The sequence below is a fragment of the Macaca nemestrina genome, chromosome 7, assembly GCF_043159975.1.
Source record: "Macaca nemestrina isolate mMacNem1 chromosome 7, mMacNem.hap1, whole genome shotgun sequence".
NCBI lineage: Eukaryota > Metazoa > Chordata > Mammalia > Primates > Cercopithecidae > Macaca > Macaca nemestrina.
In genome coordinates this window covers 7,826,375-7,845,102 of record NC_092131.1, presented here as the reverse complement: position 1 = coordinate 7,845,102, position 18,728 = coordinate 7,826,375, and the positions used below count along the sequence as shown (strand labels likewise).

At 44.4% G+C, this 18,728-nt stretch overlaps 1 protein-coding gene across 12 annotated transcripts in view; it reads left to right on the top strand.

Annotated features, from left to right (window-relative positions):
* The window catches only part of LOC105467659 (EMAP like 1), a 209,636-nt gene that overhangs the window by 181,268 nt on the left and 9,640 nt on the right, over positions 1-18,728 (top strand). For 10 of the 12 annotated variants that reach the window (XM_071099624.1, XM_071099614.1, XM_071099620.1 and 7 more), the window contains 4 exons: positions 1,284-1,409; positions 1,681-1,812; positions 4,917-4,984; positions 8,221-8,309. In XM_071099624.1, coding sequence (XP_070955725.1) covers positions 1,284-1,409; positions 1,681-1,812; positions 4,917-4,984; positions 8,221-8,309 — 415 coding nt within the window. The remainder of the gene's footprint in view (positions 1-1,283; positions 1,410-1,680; positions 1,813-4,916; positions 4,985-8,220; positions 8,310-18,728) is intronic. The other 2 variants (XM_071099623.1, XM_071099625.1) reach the window with 1 other exon arrangement.

The window sequence follows — 18,728 nt, the reverse complement described above, 5'->3', positions numbered from 1 at the left end:
TGTGTGAGGGGAGGCTGCTTCTGTCCTGGAACGGGAAAGCCTAACAGCAACCTGCCAGGATCAAGCTGCAGCGTTTGTTCTTTTTATAGTACAAGAACTTTGTTTCTTTATTATAGCAAATTGTTCTTAATGCCTGTGTTTTGCAATTCTTTCTGTTAACATTTAGATTATTCCATATGTTTATATTGATCTTTAAACTGAACAGAGTGACATTGCCAAAGAATTTACCATTTTAAATTGTGTTATGGCAGTGTTACATTATTATTATTATTATTATTATTATTATTTTGAGACAGGGTCTAGCTGTGTTACCCAGGCTGGAGTGCAATGGCGTGATCTTCAGCCTCCGCCTCCCAGGCTCAAGTGATTCTCCCACTTCAGCCTCCTGAGTAGCTGGGACTACACGCACCACCATACCCAGCTAATTTGTTTTGTATTTTTTGTAGAAATGGAATCTCGCTATATTGCCCAGGCTGGTCTGGACCTCCTGGGCTCAAGCATTCCCCCCACCTCGGCCCCCCAAAGTGCTGGGATTACAGATGTGAGCTACCACGCCTGGCCTATATTATTCTTTACTTTCTGAATTGTGTCTACTGTTGCTATCAGAAATTATAAAAAGTAAAGAGAAAACTTACCAGTAGCATTCCTTATTTTTAAATTTTGTTGAGGAAAATGCTTTTTCTTAACCTTGTTCTTGCTTATGCTTCTAAGATATATAAAGATATGTAAAATGTTGTAGTTTAAAAGTAAGGCTTAGGGTTTTGATCACTCACTCAGCAGTTGGCTGTGGTATCTGTTTTTTTGAGATGGAGTTTCTCTCTTGTCGCCCAGGCTGGAGTGTAGTGACGTCATCTCAGCTCACTGCAACCTCCACCTCCTAGGTTCAAGTGATTCTCCTGCCTCAGCCTCCCAAGGAGCTAGGATTACAGCCACCCACCGCCACGCCCAGCTAATTTTTGTATTTTTACTAGAGACAGGTTTCAGCATGTTGGCCAGGCTGGTCTCCAACTCCTGACCTCAGGTGATCCACCTGCCTCAGCCTCCCAATGTGCTGGATTACAGGCGTGAGCCACCGTGCCTGGCCAGCTGTGGTGTCTATGTGAAACTCTCCGTATATATGTGTATACAACATATATATTTGAATGTACATTATATGTATATACATATGTGTATATAAAACTGTTACAGGGACTATCATTATGATAAATCAGTGTTTTGAATGACCGAGCTAACAACTGAATGAAATTGTACATCTTTTCTTTTCATACGACTTTTCAACGCAGATTCCAGAACAGTTTGGTCCGATACGTACAGTGGCCGAGGGGAAAGGTGATGTGATCCTGATTGGCACAACTCGAAACTTTGTCCTGCAGGGCACTCTGTCAGGGGACTTCACACCCATTACTCAGGTACGATCCCGCTCAGCAGGCCCAGCAAACACTCTCACTTTGCATTATATCAGACTCTAATCAAGCATTACAAACAGTTGCTCATTACTGTGCTTTATACTACAATAACCTTCCTCCACCCCAGAGTGTCAGTGGCTGCCAGCGATGGGAGGAGAGAAACTGTTGAGAGCAATTACGAAGTCAGCCTGAAGCCTCGGTTTATCATCGCTTTGGCTCCTGAGGGCAGACTGTAGTAGCTCAGAGAGCCTCTGTTTGTCTTGATTCTTTGTAGGGTCACACTGATGAGCTCTGGGGACTGGCCATCCATGCCTCAAAACCTCAGTTCTTGACCTGTGGGCATGACAAGCATGCCACTCTCTGGGACGCTGTGGGTCACCGTCCCGTCTGGGACAAAATAATAGAGGTAAACATGCACATTACATTTCCATTTTTCTTACAGAAATTCATCTGGAACATGTTTATTTTTTGCATGAAATCAACAGTGATATAAAGTTGTCCCAAAGCAGATGTTATGTATCTATTTAGAGTTGCCTTAACAGTGCAATTGCATTTAACAGTGTTACTTTTAACATTGCCTCAAGTGGCCTCAGCCATGTACTTTTGAAGTTTACTGTTGAAATTTTCTGACAGCAAATTGTTCTTTCCAAGTTCATTGTCAGATTTTCCGAGTACAGTCTCTCAGCCATCTTAAGAGCTAAAAAATCCTTGTTATGCGCCTACATTCCATTTACAGTGTACCCTCTGAATAGGAATTTACAAGCTGTACTAAACACACGATTGAATATATCTCTACATTTTGAGTTTGATGGTAAAGTGAACTTTCATTTGAAAGTCAGCTGGGCACGGTGGCTCACTCCTATAATCCCAGCACTTTGGGAGGCCAAGGCAGGCGGATCACCTGAGGTTGGGAGCTCGAGACCAGCCTGACCAACATGGAGAAACCCCGTCTCTACTAAAAATACAAAATTAGCCGGGCATGGTGCTGCATGCCTGTAGCCCCAGCTACTTGGGAGGCTGAGGCAGGAGAATAGCTTGAACCCGGGAGGCAGTGAGCCGAGATCGCACCATTGCACTCCAGCCTGGACAACAACAGCGAAACTCTGTCTCCAAAAAAAAAAAAAAAAAAAAAAAAAGTCAACATCTCTGTGAATTTGGCAAAAGAAACTCTGATGACCTGTCAGAGTGTTGAAATGCCCTTTCCCCACATGTATTACTTGAGCACTGACTGTTTGCATGCCAAGCACCGTGCGTGTATTTTCGTTAATCCCTGTAGCAGCTCTGCAGGTTGAAGAGGTTTTTTTAACTCTGGTTTTATTGATTAGGAAATTGAGGTGTAGAGAAGTTAAATAACTTGCCAAGGTCACTAAGTTAGTGAGTGACCTAGTCAGTGTTAGGACCCAGCTCAGTCTGACTCCTAAACTCTGGTTCTTTCCACTGCATTACACTATAGCGAATCAGAAGCTCGTTCTCTGTTGTTGGTGCCCTAATGATCTGTGCAATCCCATTGCACAGAGGAAATAACCCTTCTATAAACCAACACATCATCCTTTCATCCCCCATGGAGTTACTGGCATGTCCCAGGTGCTAGGTCCAAGTTTCAGCTCCTTCCCTTCATTTTCACGGAAGGGGTGCTGGTCACTGGTGGCCAGCTGAGCCGTGAGGTGGAGGGGCCCAAGGGGCAGGCACTGCCACTCAGAAAGCAGACGTGACCCGCGATGGCAGGAAGGGGCTAAAGGAAACAGTGTTATGTGTTCTATCTATGCCCTGGTGGTCCCGGAGGGCTGAAGGCAATGACGGCTCCTTTACCAGGCTGTTAATCATCTAGCCTAACGTAAGGGTCAGAGCTCCAAACTGGAAGCCAGAGAACTGCCATGAAGTTCTAGCTCCTCTGCCTACTGGTCTTGTGACTTGGACATCTGTAACTCAGTGTCCACATCTCAAAATTGTTACGAGGCCCAAATGAATGACACAGACAGAAGTGCTTTGTAAATGGTAGAACTTCAAGTGAACATGATTTCTATTTGTATATTAGTGGCGGCTCTGAGCTTAACTACAGCTCCTACTATAGAAAGAAAGCACTGAAATAATGTAATCATATATTAAGTTTCTTTCTCTTGGTTTTTTAGATTATCTGGTGGATCTCAGGGCCTCCTATTTTCATTACCATTGCTACTTTTCTTCCCGATTTCCTTAATCTCTTCTCTCTTCATCCTAAACACTGCTGCCAAGTGCCCTTCTATCTAAAACACAAATGCAATCGTGTCACTCTTTTTATTGAAAGGACAAAACCATTCAAAGTGTTCTTATTTCCTAGTGATCCAAGTCCTTACCGTGGCAGTGACATCACTAGTGTCATATACTCTGTGCTGTAAGCCCATTGACCTACCTGCCAGTCCTCAAATATGCCCAGAGCTGTGTTGCTTCCATTGCTTTTATTGCATTGTTGCCCCCTTCACCATGGTCCAAAAAACGACTGGAGTGGCCACATCTCACCTTCACCAGTGGTAATTCTTCCTCTCCTGGGAGGCCCGAGTCCAGTCATCTGCACCGCGAAGCCTTAGCCCAGCTTCCCAGTGTCACCGCATCCCTCCCTCCCCTGTGATTCCACAGCACCTTGAATTGTATCTCTTTCATGGATCATTCCATCTTGTATCCGAGTTACTGATGACTGTGAGTGTGTTCCACTGGCTCAAAACCTAGAATATGCCTCGCTCATCTCGTGATCCTTCCAGGCCTCCATAGTGTTTTGCACCCAGTGGACACTCACCCAGTCTCTGTGTCATAGAGTTGGGTGCTGTGGTTGTCTTTCCAGACCAATCAAGCACACTATTCGATGAGCTTACCACTCAGCACAGGGAGTCAGCTGAAGGGGCTTGGTTCTATAAACTGACGTTGTAGAAGGGCATTTACCTGTCTTTCATCAGATTACTGTAGATATGAAAGGATATAAGACAAAAAGGGGAAAATCCTAAAACGATAGAAATTTAGGTCAGGCTCAATAGCTTACACCTATAATCCCAGCACTATGGGAGGCAGAGGCAGGAGGATCACTTGAGCCCAGGAGTTTGAGACCAGCCTGGGCAGCATAGGAGCCTCCATCTCTACAAAATAAAAAAATTAGCCAGGCGTGGTGGCACACACCTGTAGTCCCAGCTGCTTCAGAAGCTGAGCCAGGAGCATCACTTGTGCCTGGGAGGTCAAGGCTGCAATGAGGTCAAGGCTGCAATAAGCCATGATCATGCCATTGCACTCTAGCCTGTGTGATAGAGTGAGATCCTGCCTCAAAAAAGGGTGGGGGTGGGTAGAAATTTATCATTATTGAAATGCGGCATTCATTCAAGTAGTAAAACGTTTTTCTCTAGAAAAGAGACTTTTCAGATAGAGCCATATAGCCCTAAGGAATTAGAAGTGTGAGCGTGTGTGTGCGCATGCGCACGTGTGTGTGTGTGTTTTATGCTATAGTGTTCTATCTGTTCATCAATTTACACTTCCTTTAAAATATTTTAGGATCCAGCTCAGTCTTCTGGTTTTCATCCTTCAGGGTCTGTGGTTGCAGTCGGAACACTCACTGGGAGGTAAGTCCATGCCAGCAGGGCTTGTGCTTGCAAAGCTTATGGAAAAGAGGCCTGTTGCTTCTATTTCCCCAGGAACAGGCCCTGTTCAGCTCTTGGCTGCGTGCTCGCAGCTTCTAATGACTTACCAAGAATTAAGTTAAAAGAAACTTGAAACAGTGGCCCATTACATTTTGAGCCTTGGGGAAATCTGAGGAAAGCTGTAGACACTCTCTCCTGGAAAAGGACCCTCTACCTCCACTAGACACACACACACTTTTCTTGTTTGGTTTTTGAGACAGGTCTCACCCTGTCACCCTGACTGGAGTGCAGTGGCACAATCACAGCTTACTGCAGCCTCCAGGGCTCAAGTGATCCTCCCACCTCAGCCTCCCAAGTAGCTGGGACTACAGATGTGCACTGCCATGCTTAACTAATGTTTTGTCTTTTGTAGAGATGCAGGTCTCACTGTGTTGCCCAAGCTGGTCTTGAACTCTAGCTCAAATAGTCCTCCCACCTCAGTCTCCCAAAGTGCTGAGATCACAGGCATGAGCCACCACACCCAGCCACACACACATTTTGCCTACAGTGTCAGAGGATTTGTGGAGCTTCTCAAGCCCTGATCTTTAATCTGTGGGAGGAGGCTTGACTTTGGAATGAAGCAAGAAAACATTTCAAAGTGCTGAGCGTTTAAAAATGCTTTTTCTACTCCTGGGCACAGTGGCTCACACCTGTAATCCCAAACCTTTGAGAGGCCTAGGCAGGAAGATCCTGTGAGGCTAAGAGTTCGAGACCAGCCTGGGCAACATAGCGAGACCCTATCTCTAGAAAACATTTAAAATTGAGCTGGGTAGGCCGGGCGCAGTGGCTCAAGCCTGTAATCCCAGCACTTTGGGAGGCCGAGACGGTCGGATCACAAGGTCAGGAGATCAAGACCATCCTGGCTAACACAGTGAAACCCCGTCTCTACTAAAAAATACAAAAAACTAGCCGGGCGTGGTGGCGGGCGCCTATAGTCCCAGCTATTCGGGAGGCTGAGGCAGGAGAATGGCATGAACCCGAAAGGCGGAGCTTGCAGTGAGCTGAGATCCGGCCACTGCACTCCAGCCTGGGCGACAGAGCAAGACTCTGTCTCAAAAAATAAATAAATAAAATTAAAATAAAATAAAATAAAATAAAATAAAATTGAGCTGGGTGTGGTGATCCACACCTGTATTAGCTACTCAGGAGGCTAAGGCAGGAGGATCTCTTAAGATCAGGAGTTTGAGGCTGCATTGCACTATGATTGCACCACTGTACCCTCACCTAGGCCACAGAGCGAGACCTCATCTCTTAAAAAAAAATTAAAAATAGAAAATAAATGCTTTTTCTAGCTTCCCTTTCAAAATTTTAGGAACCGCCCAGACCCTGAGCCTCATATTCCAATTGAGTTAATACCTATTCACCTGGCACCTCCTACATGCGGGATGGTGGATCTGCGTTTGCAGCTCAGCTTTGCCACTCAGCAGCAGTGTCTTTGAGCCAGTTACATAAGCTCTCCAAATTTGTTTCTTTTTCTGTAAATGGTGATATTCCCTGCCTGGCCGTGTTGCACTGAGGATCGAAGGAGACAGCGTGCAGAGCACCTGCCGGGGCTGCCTGTTAGGCACTGCGGGGGTTATTATTATCATTGTTTTCCGGGTTTTGATTGAACCTTTATGCTGGTCGTCGTACTGCATACATTTACTGTGGTTTCAGTCAAATATTTTTCCTCCCACCCTTCCTCTCTAAAAAGTGTAGCACTTAGATTCTGTTGTTATGACTGCACAGCCTGTATGGGTAAAGAAAGGGTAGCCCTTTGTAGGTCATAGGCAACAATATCTTAAGTATTGGGCTCCACATATCCAACAGAATTCTTCATGAAAACATTTGTGTATCCTCACACACAGACACACACACACACACACACACACACACCACCTCCCATTTGACTCCCTTTGAGAAAGCTGAAGCTTCTAAGTCATCAGGCTCCCACCTTCTGAAGACTGGCCTCCCAGTAGGCTGACAGATGCCGGCATACCTACTGTGCGTGTAGGACACGGTGACAGTGCTCAGAATCACAGTGTCCCGTGGTGGAGGAGATGGGTCAGGTCACCTAATCCAGCCCCTCATCTATTATGCCTCTTGCCATTCAGGTCCTAGGTTGGGCTTAGCTTCCGATGCTGTTGATTTAACAGGACACTTCAAAACCATGTTCTAATCAGCCCCAGCCTCTATTAAGGTTAAATAGCACATTAAAGGTAAATGGTTGTTGAAGATGCAAGAAATCGGCCCTGAGAAGCAAAATCCACATTTCTGGGGGGCAGGACCTCTGACAATGCATGGCTAGGGGGCTCCTGTGGAAGACAAGGGACACTCACTCTGCAGTGGACATGCTGATGGGATGTCCTCACGCAGCTTAGAAACTGCAGCAGCAGGGAGCCCGCATTCCATTTATCCGTAAAACACCAGGGGCTCACCACCACCCTTGAGAATATAACAGGCAAGAGAGTTCAGTCATTCTGATGTTAACACACGTTTAATGGGTACTGTGTGCTTATCAGAGGATACAAAGCACTTCCACGTCCATTATCATTCGACTTTCATATTGAGCCTGCAAAGTAGACCTGGGCTCTTCTCCCCATCTCACCACTGAGGAAATGGCCCGGCGAGGTGAAATTATAAGACCAGTCCTCCACTCCGATTTCTCCCATTTGCTCTGTGCTTTCCTTCGCCCTGTTGGTTGCAGGCTAGCATCCCCATAAGGCCTGTACTCTCAGCCTGCTCTGTCTGCAGCACCACTGGGAACACCACCACCCTGGAGCTGTCCCAGCCCCGTCCTCCTGCATGGTCCTGCTTCGCCCTGGAAACCTGGGTGAGCTCTTGCAGGTGGCCCTTCGCTGCTTCCTCTCACCATATGCCCTGGTCCTAGGTATTGGCATCTTCCCTGCCCAGAGCTTTCTCTCCATGTGTAAATGACAAAGCACAAACACAGAGAAACCATATCATAGTGTTGATAACGGCATAGTTTTGAATGCTAGCCAATATACTGTTCCTTTCTTAGAAAATGCTTTTATAGGAAATTTTCTTTGAATAAAAGCTGGGAACAAGCTTTCTTATTAAGCAAATGTCGAGTATTTATTAAGCTTTTATAATTAATAATTTTTATTCATCCCACTATTGTAATAATCTTCATTTTCTCACTAAACAACTTACTGTGCTTTTTCTCATGTTGACAACAGGTGGTTTGTGTTTGACACAGAAACAAAAGACTTGGTCACCGTTCACACAGATGGAAATGAACAGCTCTCTGTAATGCGATACTCACCAGGTTAGACTCCAAACCATTCACTACTTCATTTTTTAAATCAACTTTTATTTTAAGTTCTGGAGTCCACGTGCAGGATGTGCTGGTTTGTTACATAGGCAAACGTGTGCCATGGTGGTTTAATGCACAGATCAACCCATCACCCGGCTGGGCACAGTAGCACACGCCTGTAATCCCAGCACTTTGGGAGGCCAAGGCGGGTGGATGACAAGTTTAGAAGATCAAGACCATCCTGGCTAACATGGTGAAACCCCGTCTCTACTAAAAATACGAAAAAATTAGTTGGGCTTGGTGGTGGGCGCCTGTAGTCCCAGCTACTTGGGGGGCTGAGGCAGGAGAGTGGCCTGAACCTGGGAGGCGCAGCTTGCAGTGAGCCAAGATCACACCACTGCACTCCAGCCTGGGTGACAGAGCGAGACTCTGTCTCAAAAAAAAAAAAAAAAAAAAAACCCATCACCCATGTATTAAGCCCAGCACCCGTTAGCTGTTGTTCCTCATGCTCTCCCTCCCCCTCACCACCCTCCAGCAGGCCCCAGTGTGTGTTGTTCCCCTCGCAGTGTGCCCATGTGTTCTCATCATTCAGCTCCCACTTACAAATGAGCACATGCGGTGTTTGGTTTTGTGTCCCTGAATTAGTTTGCTGAGGATAACAGCTTCCAGCTCCATCCATATCCCCACAAAAGACCTGGTCTTTTTCCTTTTTATGGCTGCATAGTATTCCGTGGTGTATATATACCGCATTTTCTTCGTCCAGTCTACCATTGATGGACATTTGGGTTGATTCCAGGTCTTTGCTATTGTATCCACTACTTTAAAATCCCAACAGAATTGAGATTCTGTGTCCGTGTCTTTAAAGAAAAAATTTCACAAGCCTCCTCAGAGTAAATTTTAAATTAGACATGCACATAATTGTGGCATTTAGGGTTCTTTTCCCTCCTTTGGGTCACTATGCTTGTGTTATGGAAAATTTCAAACATAGACACATTTAAACAGAATAGAATAATGAACCCCATGTATTCATCTGCCAGCTTCAGCGATGATCAGCTCACAGCCAGTTTCCTCTGTCTGTAGCCCCACCCACCGCCCGCCTCCCATATTCTGAAGCAGTTCCCAGACATCTCATCATTTCATCTGTTAATAATTGTATATATCCCAAAAAGATAAGGACTCTTTTTAACAGCTTTATTGAGGAATAATTTACATACAATAATGAGCCATTATAAATGTACAACTCATCGATTCTTTATACGCTTGTGGAGCTATGCAACAACCATCATTGCAGTCCAGTTTTTGAACCTTTTCATCACCCAAAAAGTTTCCTCCATGCCCGTTAGCAGTTCACCTCCACCCTCACTCCTGGTCCAAGGAAACTACTGATCTGTTTTCTGTTTCCAAAAATTGCTTTTTCTGGACATGTCGTATAAATGGATTCCTGCAATATGTAGTTGGTTGCATCTGACTTCTTTCACATAGAATCATGTTTTTGAGATTAATCCATGTTACTATGCACATATCAGTAGTATATTCCTTCTAATTGCTGGCTAGTTTTCCGTTTTATGGATATATACTACATCTTGTTTATCCATACATCAGTTAATGATGGATTTTTTTTTTTTTTTTTTTGAGACAGAGCCTCACTGCAACCTCTGCCTCCCAGGTTCAAGCGATTCTTCTGCCTCAGCCTGCCGAGTAGCTGGGATTACAGGTGCATGCCACTACACCTGGCTAATTTTTGTATTTTTAGTAGAGAGGGGTTTGCCTTATTGGCCAGGCTGGTCTCAAACTCCTGACCTCAGGTGATCCACCCACCTCAGCCTCCCAAAGTGCCAGGATTACAGGCGTGAACCATTGCACCCTGGCCTTATGGATTTAGATTGTTTCTGGTTTTTTATTATTATGAATAATGCTATGAACATTCATGTATATGCCTTTTTGTGTTTGTTTTCATTTCTCGGGTAAATTCTTAGGAGTGGAATTGACGAATTGTATGGTAAACTTATGTTTAACATTTTATGAAACTGCCAGACTGTTTTTACATTCTCACCAGCCGTGTGCTAGGGTTCTAGTGTCATCACATCCTCCCAATACTTGTTGTTGTCTTTTTGATTATAGTCATTCTAAAGAGGGTATAATGGCATCTCATTGTGGTTTTAATTGGTGTTTCCCTAATGACTACTGATATTGAGCATTTTTTAATGTGCATATTAGTCATTCCAATACTTTCTTCGGTGAAACATCTGTTCAGATATTTTGCCAATTTCTAATTGGGCTGTTTGTCTTACTGTTGAGTGGTAAGTTTTCTTTATGTATTCCATATATACAGTTTTTATCAGATAGATGATTTGCAAATATTTTTTCTGAATGTATGGCTTATCTTTTCTTTCTTTCTTTTTTTTTTTTTTTTTTTTTTTTTTTTGAAACAGCATCTCGCTCTGTCACCCAGGCTGGAGTGCACTGGCACGATCACGGCTCACTGCAGCCTCGACCTCAGGTCCAAGCAGTCCTCACCTCAGCCTCCCAAGTAGCTGGGAACACAGGCACACACCACCACACCTGGCTAATTTTTATATTTTTGTATTTTTGTTAAGAGACAGGGTTTCACCATGTTGCCCAGGCTGGTCTTAAACTCCTGGGCCCAAGTGATCCACCTGCTTCGGCCTCTCAAAACTGCTGGGATTATAGGCGTGAGCCACCATGCCCAGCCTTTATTTTCTTAACAGGGTGTTTTAAAGCACAAAACCTTTTAATTCTGATGAAGTTCAGTTTATCAGTTTTTCCTTTTGTGGATCATGCCTTTGGGGTTATATCCAGTATCACGAATATTTCCTCGTATGCTTTCTTTTAGAAGAGTTGTTTTAGCCCTTACATTCGAGTCTGTGATCCATTTGAGTTAATTACACAAGAGTTACAAGAGTGCACAAGACTTGTGTCTTGTGGATGGTGAGAGGGAAGAGCCTGTTTGCTCTGCATAGAGATATCTAGTTGTCCCAGCACTTTTTGTTGAAAACAGTCTTTCCCTGTTGAATTATCAATGACACTTTTGTCAAAAATCAATTGATCACAAATGTAAAGTTTTATTTCCAGATACTCAGTTCTGTCCCCTTCACCTACGTTTATCCTTGTGCCAGTAACCCACAGCCTTGATTACTATGACCTTAGAGGAAATTTTCAAATTGAGTAATGTCATTGCTGCAAATTTGTTGTTTTTTTCAGAAACAACAAATTGGTTTTTGTTGGCCATTTTAGGTTCCTACTATATGGAAAATTGTATATAAACTTTAGGATCAGCTTGCCTTTTTGTATTATTTTGTTTTTTGAAATTTTTTTGTAGACACAGGGTCTTACTTTGTGGCCCAGGCTGGTCTCAAACTCCTGGCCTCCAGAGATCCTCTCACCTCGGCCTCCCAAACTGTTGGGATTATAGGTGTGAGGCACCACACTAGGCCAACTTGTCAATTTCTAACTTTGAAAAGCCTGTTAGGATTGTAAGAGGGATTATGTTTAATTTACAGATCAATATGGGGGAAATTGCCACCTCGACAATAGTGACTCTTCTAATCATGAGCAAAGAATGTCTCTCCATTTATTTAGGTCTTTACTTTTTCCCAGCAATGCTTTATAGTTGTTGGTGTACAAATCTTGCACTTCCTTTGTTAAATTTATTCCAAAGTAAGTTTGGTTTTTTTTTCTGCCATTGTGAATGGAATTGTTTTCTGAATTTTATTTTCAGTTGGTTGGCTGAATGTAAAAAAAGAATTGAATTTTGCACATAGATCTTATATCCTATGACCTTTCTAAACTTCTTTGATTAGTTTTAGTATAATAGTCCCTCCTAATTCACAGGGGCTACCTTCCAAGACCCCCCACAGGTGCCTGAAACTATGGATAACACCAAACACTATGTGTACTGTTTCTTCCTATACATACATGCCTACGGCAAAGTTAAATGTATAAATCAGGTACAGTAAGAGATTAACGACAATAATAGTAAAGTAGAACAATATAACAATATATTGTAACAAGAGTTATGTGAATATGGTTTCTCTTTCAGAATACTGTATTATACGTAATATTTGCAGACCACAACTGACCACAGGTTGCTGAAACCACAGAAAGTTTCAGTCTTATTATATTATATTAATATCACTATATTTTATTAATTTTCCTCTGTTTTTCTGAGGAGAAAAAGCATTCAGTCTTTCATCCTGAGGGATGAAGATGCCCTTTATCATAGTGAGAAAGTTCCCTTCTATTTCTAATTTGTTTGGAGGTTTTAGCATGAATGGGATTGGCGTTTATCAGATGCTTTTTCTGCATCCGTTGGGATTATTATGTGGGTTTCATCCTTCATCTTATTTTATTAATATCACTACATTTATTAATTTTCAGATGTTAAACCAACTTCACATTCCTGTGATAAATTCCACTTAATCGTGGTATATAATCCCTTTTACATATGTTTGCTAGTGTTCTATTAAGGATTTTTGCCTCCGTGTTTCTAAGGGATATTGGTGTATAGTTTTCTTTCCTTGTGGCATCTTTGTCTGTCTCAGTTATGAGAGTGCTACCAGCCTTCCTGAGTAAATTAGGAAGTGTTCTCTCCTCTGTTTTCTGAAAGAGTTTATGAAAAGGTGGTTTTATATTAAATATTTGACAGAATGTATGTGAATTTGGTGAAACCATCTGGGCTTTTCTTTGTGGGAAGGTTTTTAATTACTAATTCAATTTCTTTACTTCTTATAAGTCTATTCAGATTTCTCTCTTTTTTTTTTTTTTTTTCACTCTGTCACCTAGGCTGGTGTACACTAGCACAAACACAGCTCACTGCAGCCCTGACCTCTTGGGCTTAAGTGATTCTGCCACCTCAGCCTCCCAAGAAGCTGGGACTGCAGGCATGCACCACCACACCCAGCTAATTTTTTTGGAGATAGGGTATTCCCATGTCTCTAAACTGAAACTCCTGGGCTCAAGCAGTCTTCCTGCCTCAGCCTCCCAAAGTGGGATTACAGGCAGGAGCCACCAAATTTCTCTTTTCAACTCTATTTTTGCTTCATGTAGTTTGAATGAATGATTGGGCCGAGGTTATGCACAAATAACTTAAGCCAGTAAGGCTCCGTCCTCTGCCAGTGGCTCTGTGGGCAGGTAGAAGGGCATGTTCAAAGTTCAGGCCATTTCCATGTGGGCCTGGCTTTTACTTTCCACTTGCCCTTTTACATCTCCTCTATGCACATGTGCAGACTCAGATTGGCCGGAAGGGTGTCTGAATAGCCAGGATCCTTTCCTGCCCCCACTGTGCATGCACCAGCCTCCCTATCCGCCAGGAATACACTCACCCATACAATCACCGTAACCTCAGGTGAGCAGAGACCTTGGCCCTCCCCACCCAACTGCCCTAGAGATGGTCATTTCCATCCCAGTGCTACTATTTCCCCGGGCTCCATATGGAGTAAGCCCCTTTACAACAGCCACGTGGTCCTCAGAACCTGCTCTTCCCTGCCAGGACCCCTGTGCTGGCCCAGCTGCTGCGAAGGAGTGAGGGCAGCCCAGGGAAGAACACGATAGATTCACCCTGTTTTTACCTGAAGTTGAGAAGGTTTTCAAACATAAACAATTCTCAGGTTTTCATGTCTTTGTTCAATTTACAGAGTATGGAAATTATTGTTTTTGTCAGTTCTATAGAATTTCATAATTGCTTTATGGGGAGAGGATTGGCCAACCTTCCCATTTGGCCACAGCTAGAAGAATTGCCCTCTTATTTTTTGTGTTTTTTGGGGTTTTTTTTTTCTTTTTTTTTGAGATGGAGACTTGCACTGTTGCTCAGGCTGGAGTGCAGTGGCACAATGTCAGCCCACTGCAACCTCTGCCTCCCAGGTTCAAGCAATTCTCCTGCCTCCGCCTCCCAAGTAGCTGGGACTACACACTTTCGCCACCACACCCGGCTAATTTTTGTATTGTTAGTAGAGACAGGGTTTTGCCAGGTTGGCCAGGCTGGTCTCAAATTCCTGGCCTCAAGTGATCTGGCTACCTCAGCCTCCCAAAGTGCTGCAATTACAGGCATCAGCCACCGCCCCCAGCAGCTCTTTTTTTTTTTTTTTTAATGGCTTTTTTATTGTTAGAGATGAGTTCTCACTATGTTGCAGGCTGGAGTGCAGTGGGTACCCACAGATGTGATCATAGTACCCTACAGCCTCAGTCCCTTCAATAGCTGGGACTACAGGCATGTGCCACTGCACCCAGCTCTGCCATTTTTTTTTTTTAGACAGAGTCTCACTCTGTCACCCAGGCTGGAGTGCAGTGGCGTGATCTCAGCTCACTGCATCCTCCACCCCCAAGCTCAAGCAATCCTCCCACCTCAGCCTTCCGAGTAGGTGGGACTACAGGCATGCACCACCACACCTGGCTAATTTTTTTGTATTTTTAGTAGAGATGAGGTTTTGCCATGTTTCCCAGGCTGGTCTCGAACTCCTGAGCTCAAGCAATCCACCCCCATCTTTGGCCTTCCAAAGTGCTGGGATTACAGGCGTGAGCCACAGCACCAGACCTGCCCTCTTACTTTTAATATAACTACAATATCATTGTCTCCTCCCCAACCCAAATTAGCATTGATGTCTTAATGTCATCAGATAACCAGTTGCATGTTCAAATTTTCAATTTACTTTTTTTTAACAATTTGTTTAAACCAGGAAGCAAAAATAGGCCCACACAATGATAGTTGGTTGATATGACTTATTAGTTTCTGTTAATCCATAGGTGTTCTCTCTCTCCCTCTATTACAATAAATTTGTTGACGAAACTGGCTCATTTGTCCTGTAGCATTTTCCACAATGGATTTTGCTGAATGCATCTTTGTGGTGGTGTTTCATGTGTTTCTCTGTCCCCTGTATTTCCTGTAAAGTGATTTCTGGATATCGAGGCTTGGTCATATTCAAGCTCTATGTGTATTGCTGTATTTTTCCTTTAGGAGGCACATAATGGCTTTTTCTCACTTTTTGTGATGTTAGCAGCTGTTGATACCCAGTGCCAAGAACCATAAAGGTTGCCAACTATTGATTTCCATTGTTAGCTTTTCTTCTTCATTTACTAGATACAGTACTTCTATGAAGAGAAACTTTCCTTCATCTACTATTTTGGTACCCAGCAGTAGAGTTCATATAGGAAAGTCAGGATTAATGCTTGATTTCATTCACTTTATTTTCCAGTTTCTGAGATAATGCATTTGCTTTCTGCTCCTCTAACAGTCACCAATCAGTGGTGGTGGTGGTGGTGGTGGTGGTGGTGGTGGTGGTGGTGGTGGTGGTGGTGGTAGTGGTGGTGGTGGTGGTATTGGTGGTGGTGGTGATATTGGTGGAGGTGGTGGCAGCACTGGTGGTGGTACTGGCGGCAGCGGTGGTAGTGGCGGCAGCAGTGGTGGTGGTGTTGGTGGTGTTGGTGGTAGTGGTTGTGATGGTGGTGGTTGTGATGGTGGTGGTTGTGATGGTGGTGATACTGGTGGTTGTGGTGGTCGTGGTGGTGGTGATATTGGTACTGGTGGTGGTGGTGGTATTGGTGGTGGTGGAGGTGGTGGTGGCAGTAGTGGTTGTGGTAGTGGTAGCAGTGGTGGTGATGGTAGCGGTGGTGGTGGTGGTGGCGGCAGTAGTGGTGGTGGTGGTGGTAGTAGTGGTGGTGGTGGTGGTAGCGGTGGCGGTGGTGGTGGCGGTAGCAGTGGTGGTGGTAGCAGTGGTGGTATTGGTAGTGGTGGTGTGGTGGTGGTGGTGTAGTTTTGGTGCCATTATGGATTGAAGTATATTTGCTATGTTCCAGTATATTATATTAGGTGGAACAATGTATCCATCATTGGCCAGTGGAAGTTACTCTAGTTCACTCCTGGGTCCTTTTGACATGACCTCAGGAGCCTTTAATACTCGTTCTCTGGTATAACAAGTTGTTTCAGGATACTTGTATATATCTTTTACCTATAGCCCTTTCTCTCAGGAGGCCCTCCTTCCTTTTTCATCTGAAGGGAGGAGATTACGATATGGGTGTTAGGAGTGCTCATTGCCACGGGGTAGGAGGTTGTCTCTAAGCCTTTTCATTATGTGATTATGTTGTAGGAAATACTGTTTTTCTGTCATGCGCAGGCCATTTGTCTGTGCAAGAGTGTCCAAGTGCTGAGACTCTTGGAAATTGGAGTTTTGGTTGTGGGAAATACGTGGCTGACTCTGAGCTGCTGGTCTCTGTAGGGATCTTCTATTTTATAACCTTATTGACAGCGTCGACTCTGCCTCACAGTGGGACGTGTCCTCAAGCTTTAGAGAGAATCTGATAGAGCATCTCTTTTGGATGCTTTTTCCTTGTCCCTGAACCACGTTCATAACTTCTCACCCTAAACAGACAATGCTCAGCCCCCGTGCCAGCCCTTTCTCCATGTCGAGAAGGAGCCTGACTTGGAATGCCTTTCATTCATGACCTCTTCAGTGTCACATTTCTTTCTGTTAATGTAGCCAGTGTTCTGTATCCTATCCTGTGTTTCTCACCATTTTCTTAGTTATTTGAATGTCTGCTGAAGGCACGAGGGCCTCATCTGCAGCCTCTTTCCTGGAAAGCCCTCTGATACCTGTCAGCGCCTGCTAACATGAGCGGGTCTGTTGGGAAGCATATTTCTATTTCTTGTCAGTTACACTAATGACCATTCCCTGGAGAGCAGAGAGCTCTTCCTACTGGAACTCTGCTTCTTGGCTTCAGAGTCATTGCCTGGGAGCTGTGTGGGGCAAAAGTGAAAGCCCTAAGCCAGGGCCAGGCCAACTGCATCTGAATCTAGTGTCCTCCCTTAGTTAGCCAGGCAACCTTTTCAGATCAGACAGTGAGTTACCATGAGGCCCAACTGAAGGAAGTGTGAATGAATTCTCTGCAGAGCATTATGCAGATGTCACAGGGGATGTGCTATCATCTTCAGTAACAGCAGCACTGATGGCCCCAGGAGCGGCACCCAGATGGTGGACTCAGACCCCTGGAGAGTGACCCACAGTTCCATAATGGGAGGGACCCTATTTTGTTGAGCACTGTGTGCCCAGCTAGCTCCTAGCACAGGGTTTATGACAGGTTAGTTGCATGCATGAATATAGCTGTAACTAACTACAGTGCAGCGGACATAAAGCAAAATGTGATCAGCAGTATGAGTTTTCTGGTTACACAAGATTTTTCCAGCATGTAGGCTATACTGTTGTGGATTACTATCTCCTTTTTGGATTTAAGTATTTACAGACCTAAAACTAAAGAGAGAGAGAGAGACAGCATTCGATGCCCAAACACAGATTGCCATTGACATGGAATTTCAGAAACTTGCTGCCAAAATCCCAGCCGAGGTCTGTAGCCCATCTCCAAGGTAGCAGCACCCTGTGCTAAGAAGGGAAACCATGATGAAATGGTAAGGGCTTTTTCTCATTCCATCAGTCTCAGGAAAGCTCTGAGGGTTCTACTGATGGCCAGAGGAAAAGCTAGTAGCGGTTCTTGAGCTTTATAGGTGGAGCTGGGCCTCCAGGACATGGGAAGGACTGACGAGCCCCCAGCCGCAGGCCCCCTGCCCAGGGATAAATGCCACCTTCACACTTAGTGATGTGGGTGGACATTGACCCTTTGCCACAGACTGGGGTTGTGGAGACGGAGCTTTAGGAGGAACTGGGCTGTTTTGCAAATCGAGGTTCAAGGCTAATGTTAACTGTGCAGGGGCGCGGGTCTGAGGGGTTGCCTCATAAACTGGACAGTCAAAACTTTAGCAGCAGTTGAGAACTAAATCCTTCTGGTGATTTCTCACTTCTCGCACGACAGGCAGGCCCAGGTTTGAGTTGTTGGTCTGTACCTCACCGTGGGCGGAAGAGGGAGGTTCAGAAAGTCAGCCCTGGAACTCTGGGCACACACCTGGAACCCGACCACGAAGCCGAGCCCTCCAGGAGTGCATGCGAATCACCCAGAGCGGGTGGGGGTTCTTTGGCATATGCTCAGAGCCACGAGCCTAGAGAATTCCCATGGATCACTGAGTACCCTTCTCAGGCATGTTTTGGCAACTGCTTTTTCATTTATGAACTGTTTTACATAACATGGTCTTTTGCTGATAAGCTAATGTTACGTGGAAGTTGATTACAACCACAGTCAGTTAAGTGTTGGCAAAATCCAGCTCCCTCATAGGCTTATAAATACAGAAGCTTCATAGTGACAGGTCTCATATTTAACATGCATGTCAAGAATCTCATAGAGCACTTTATGATTGGACAGAATGGAGTTTTGATTGAATTAAGATTGTACTTTTTTAAAGAACAGAAATAGGAAGAAAATAATTTCCTACCTATTAAGCCCAACTGCAGATCCTTAGCCTGCCTGTTCTAGTTTCAGCTCATTGAAACTAGGGTAAAAATCTGAACATGAAGATGAAAGAGAGAAGCCCAGAAA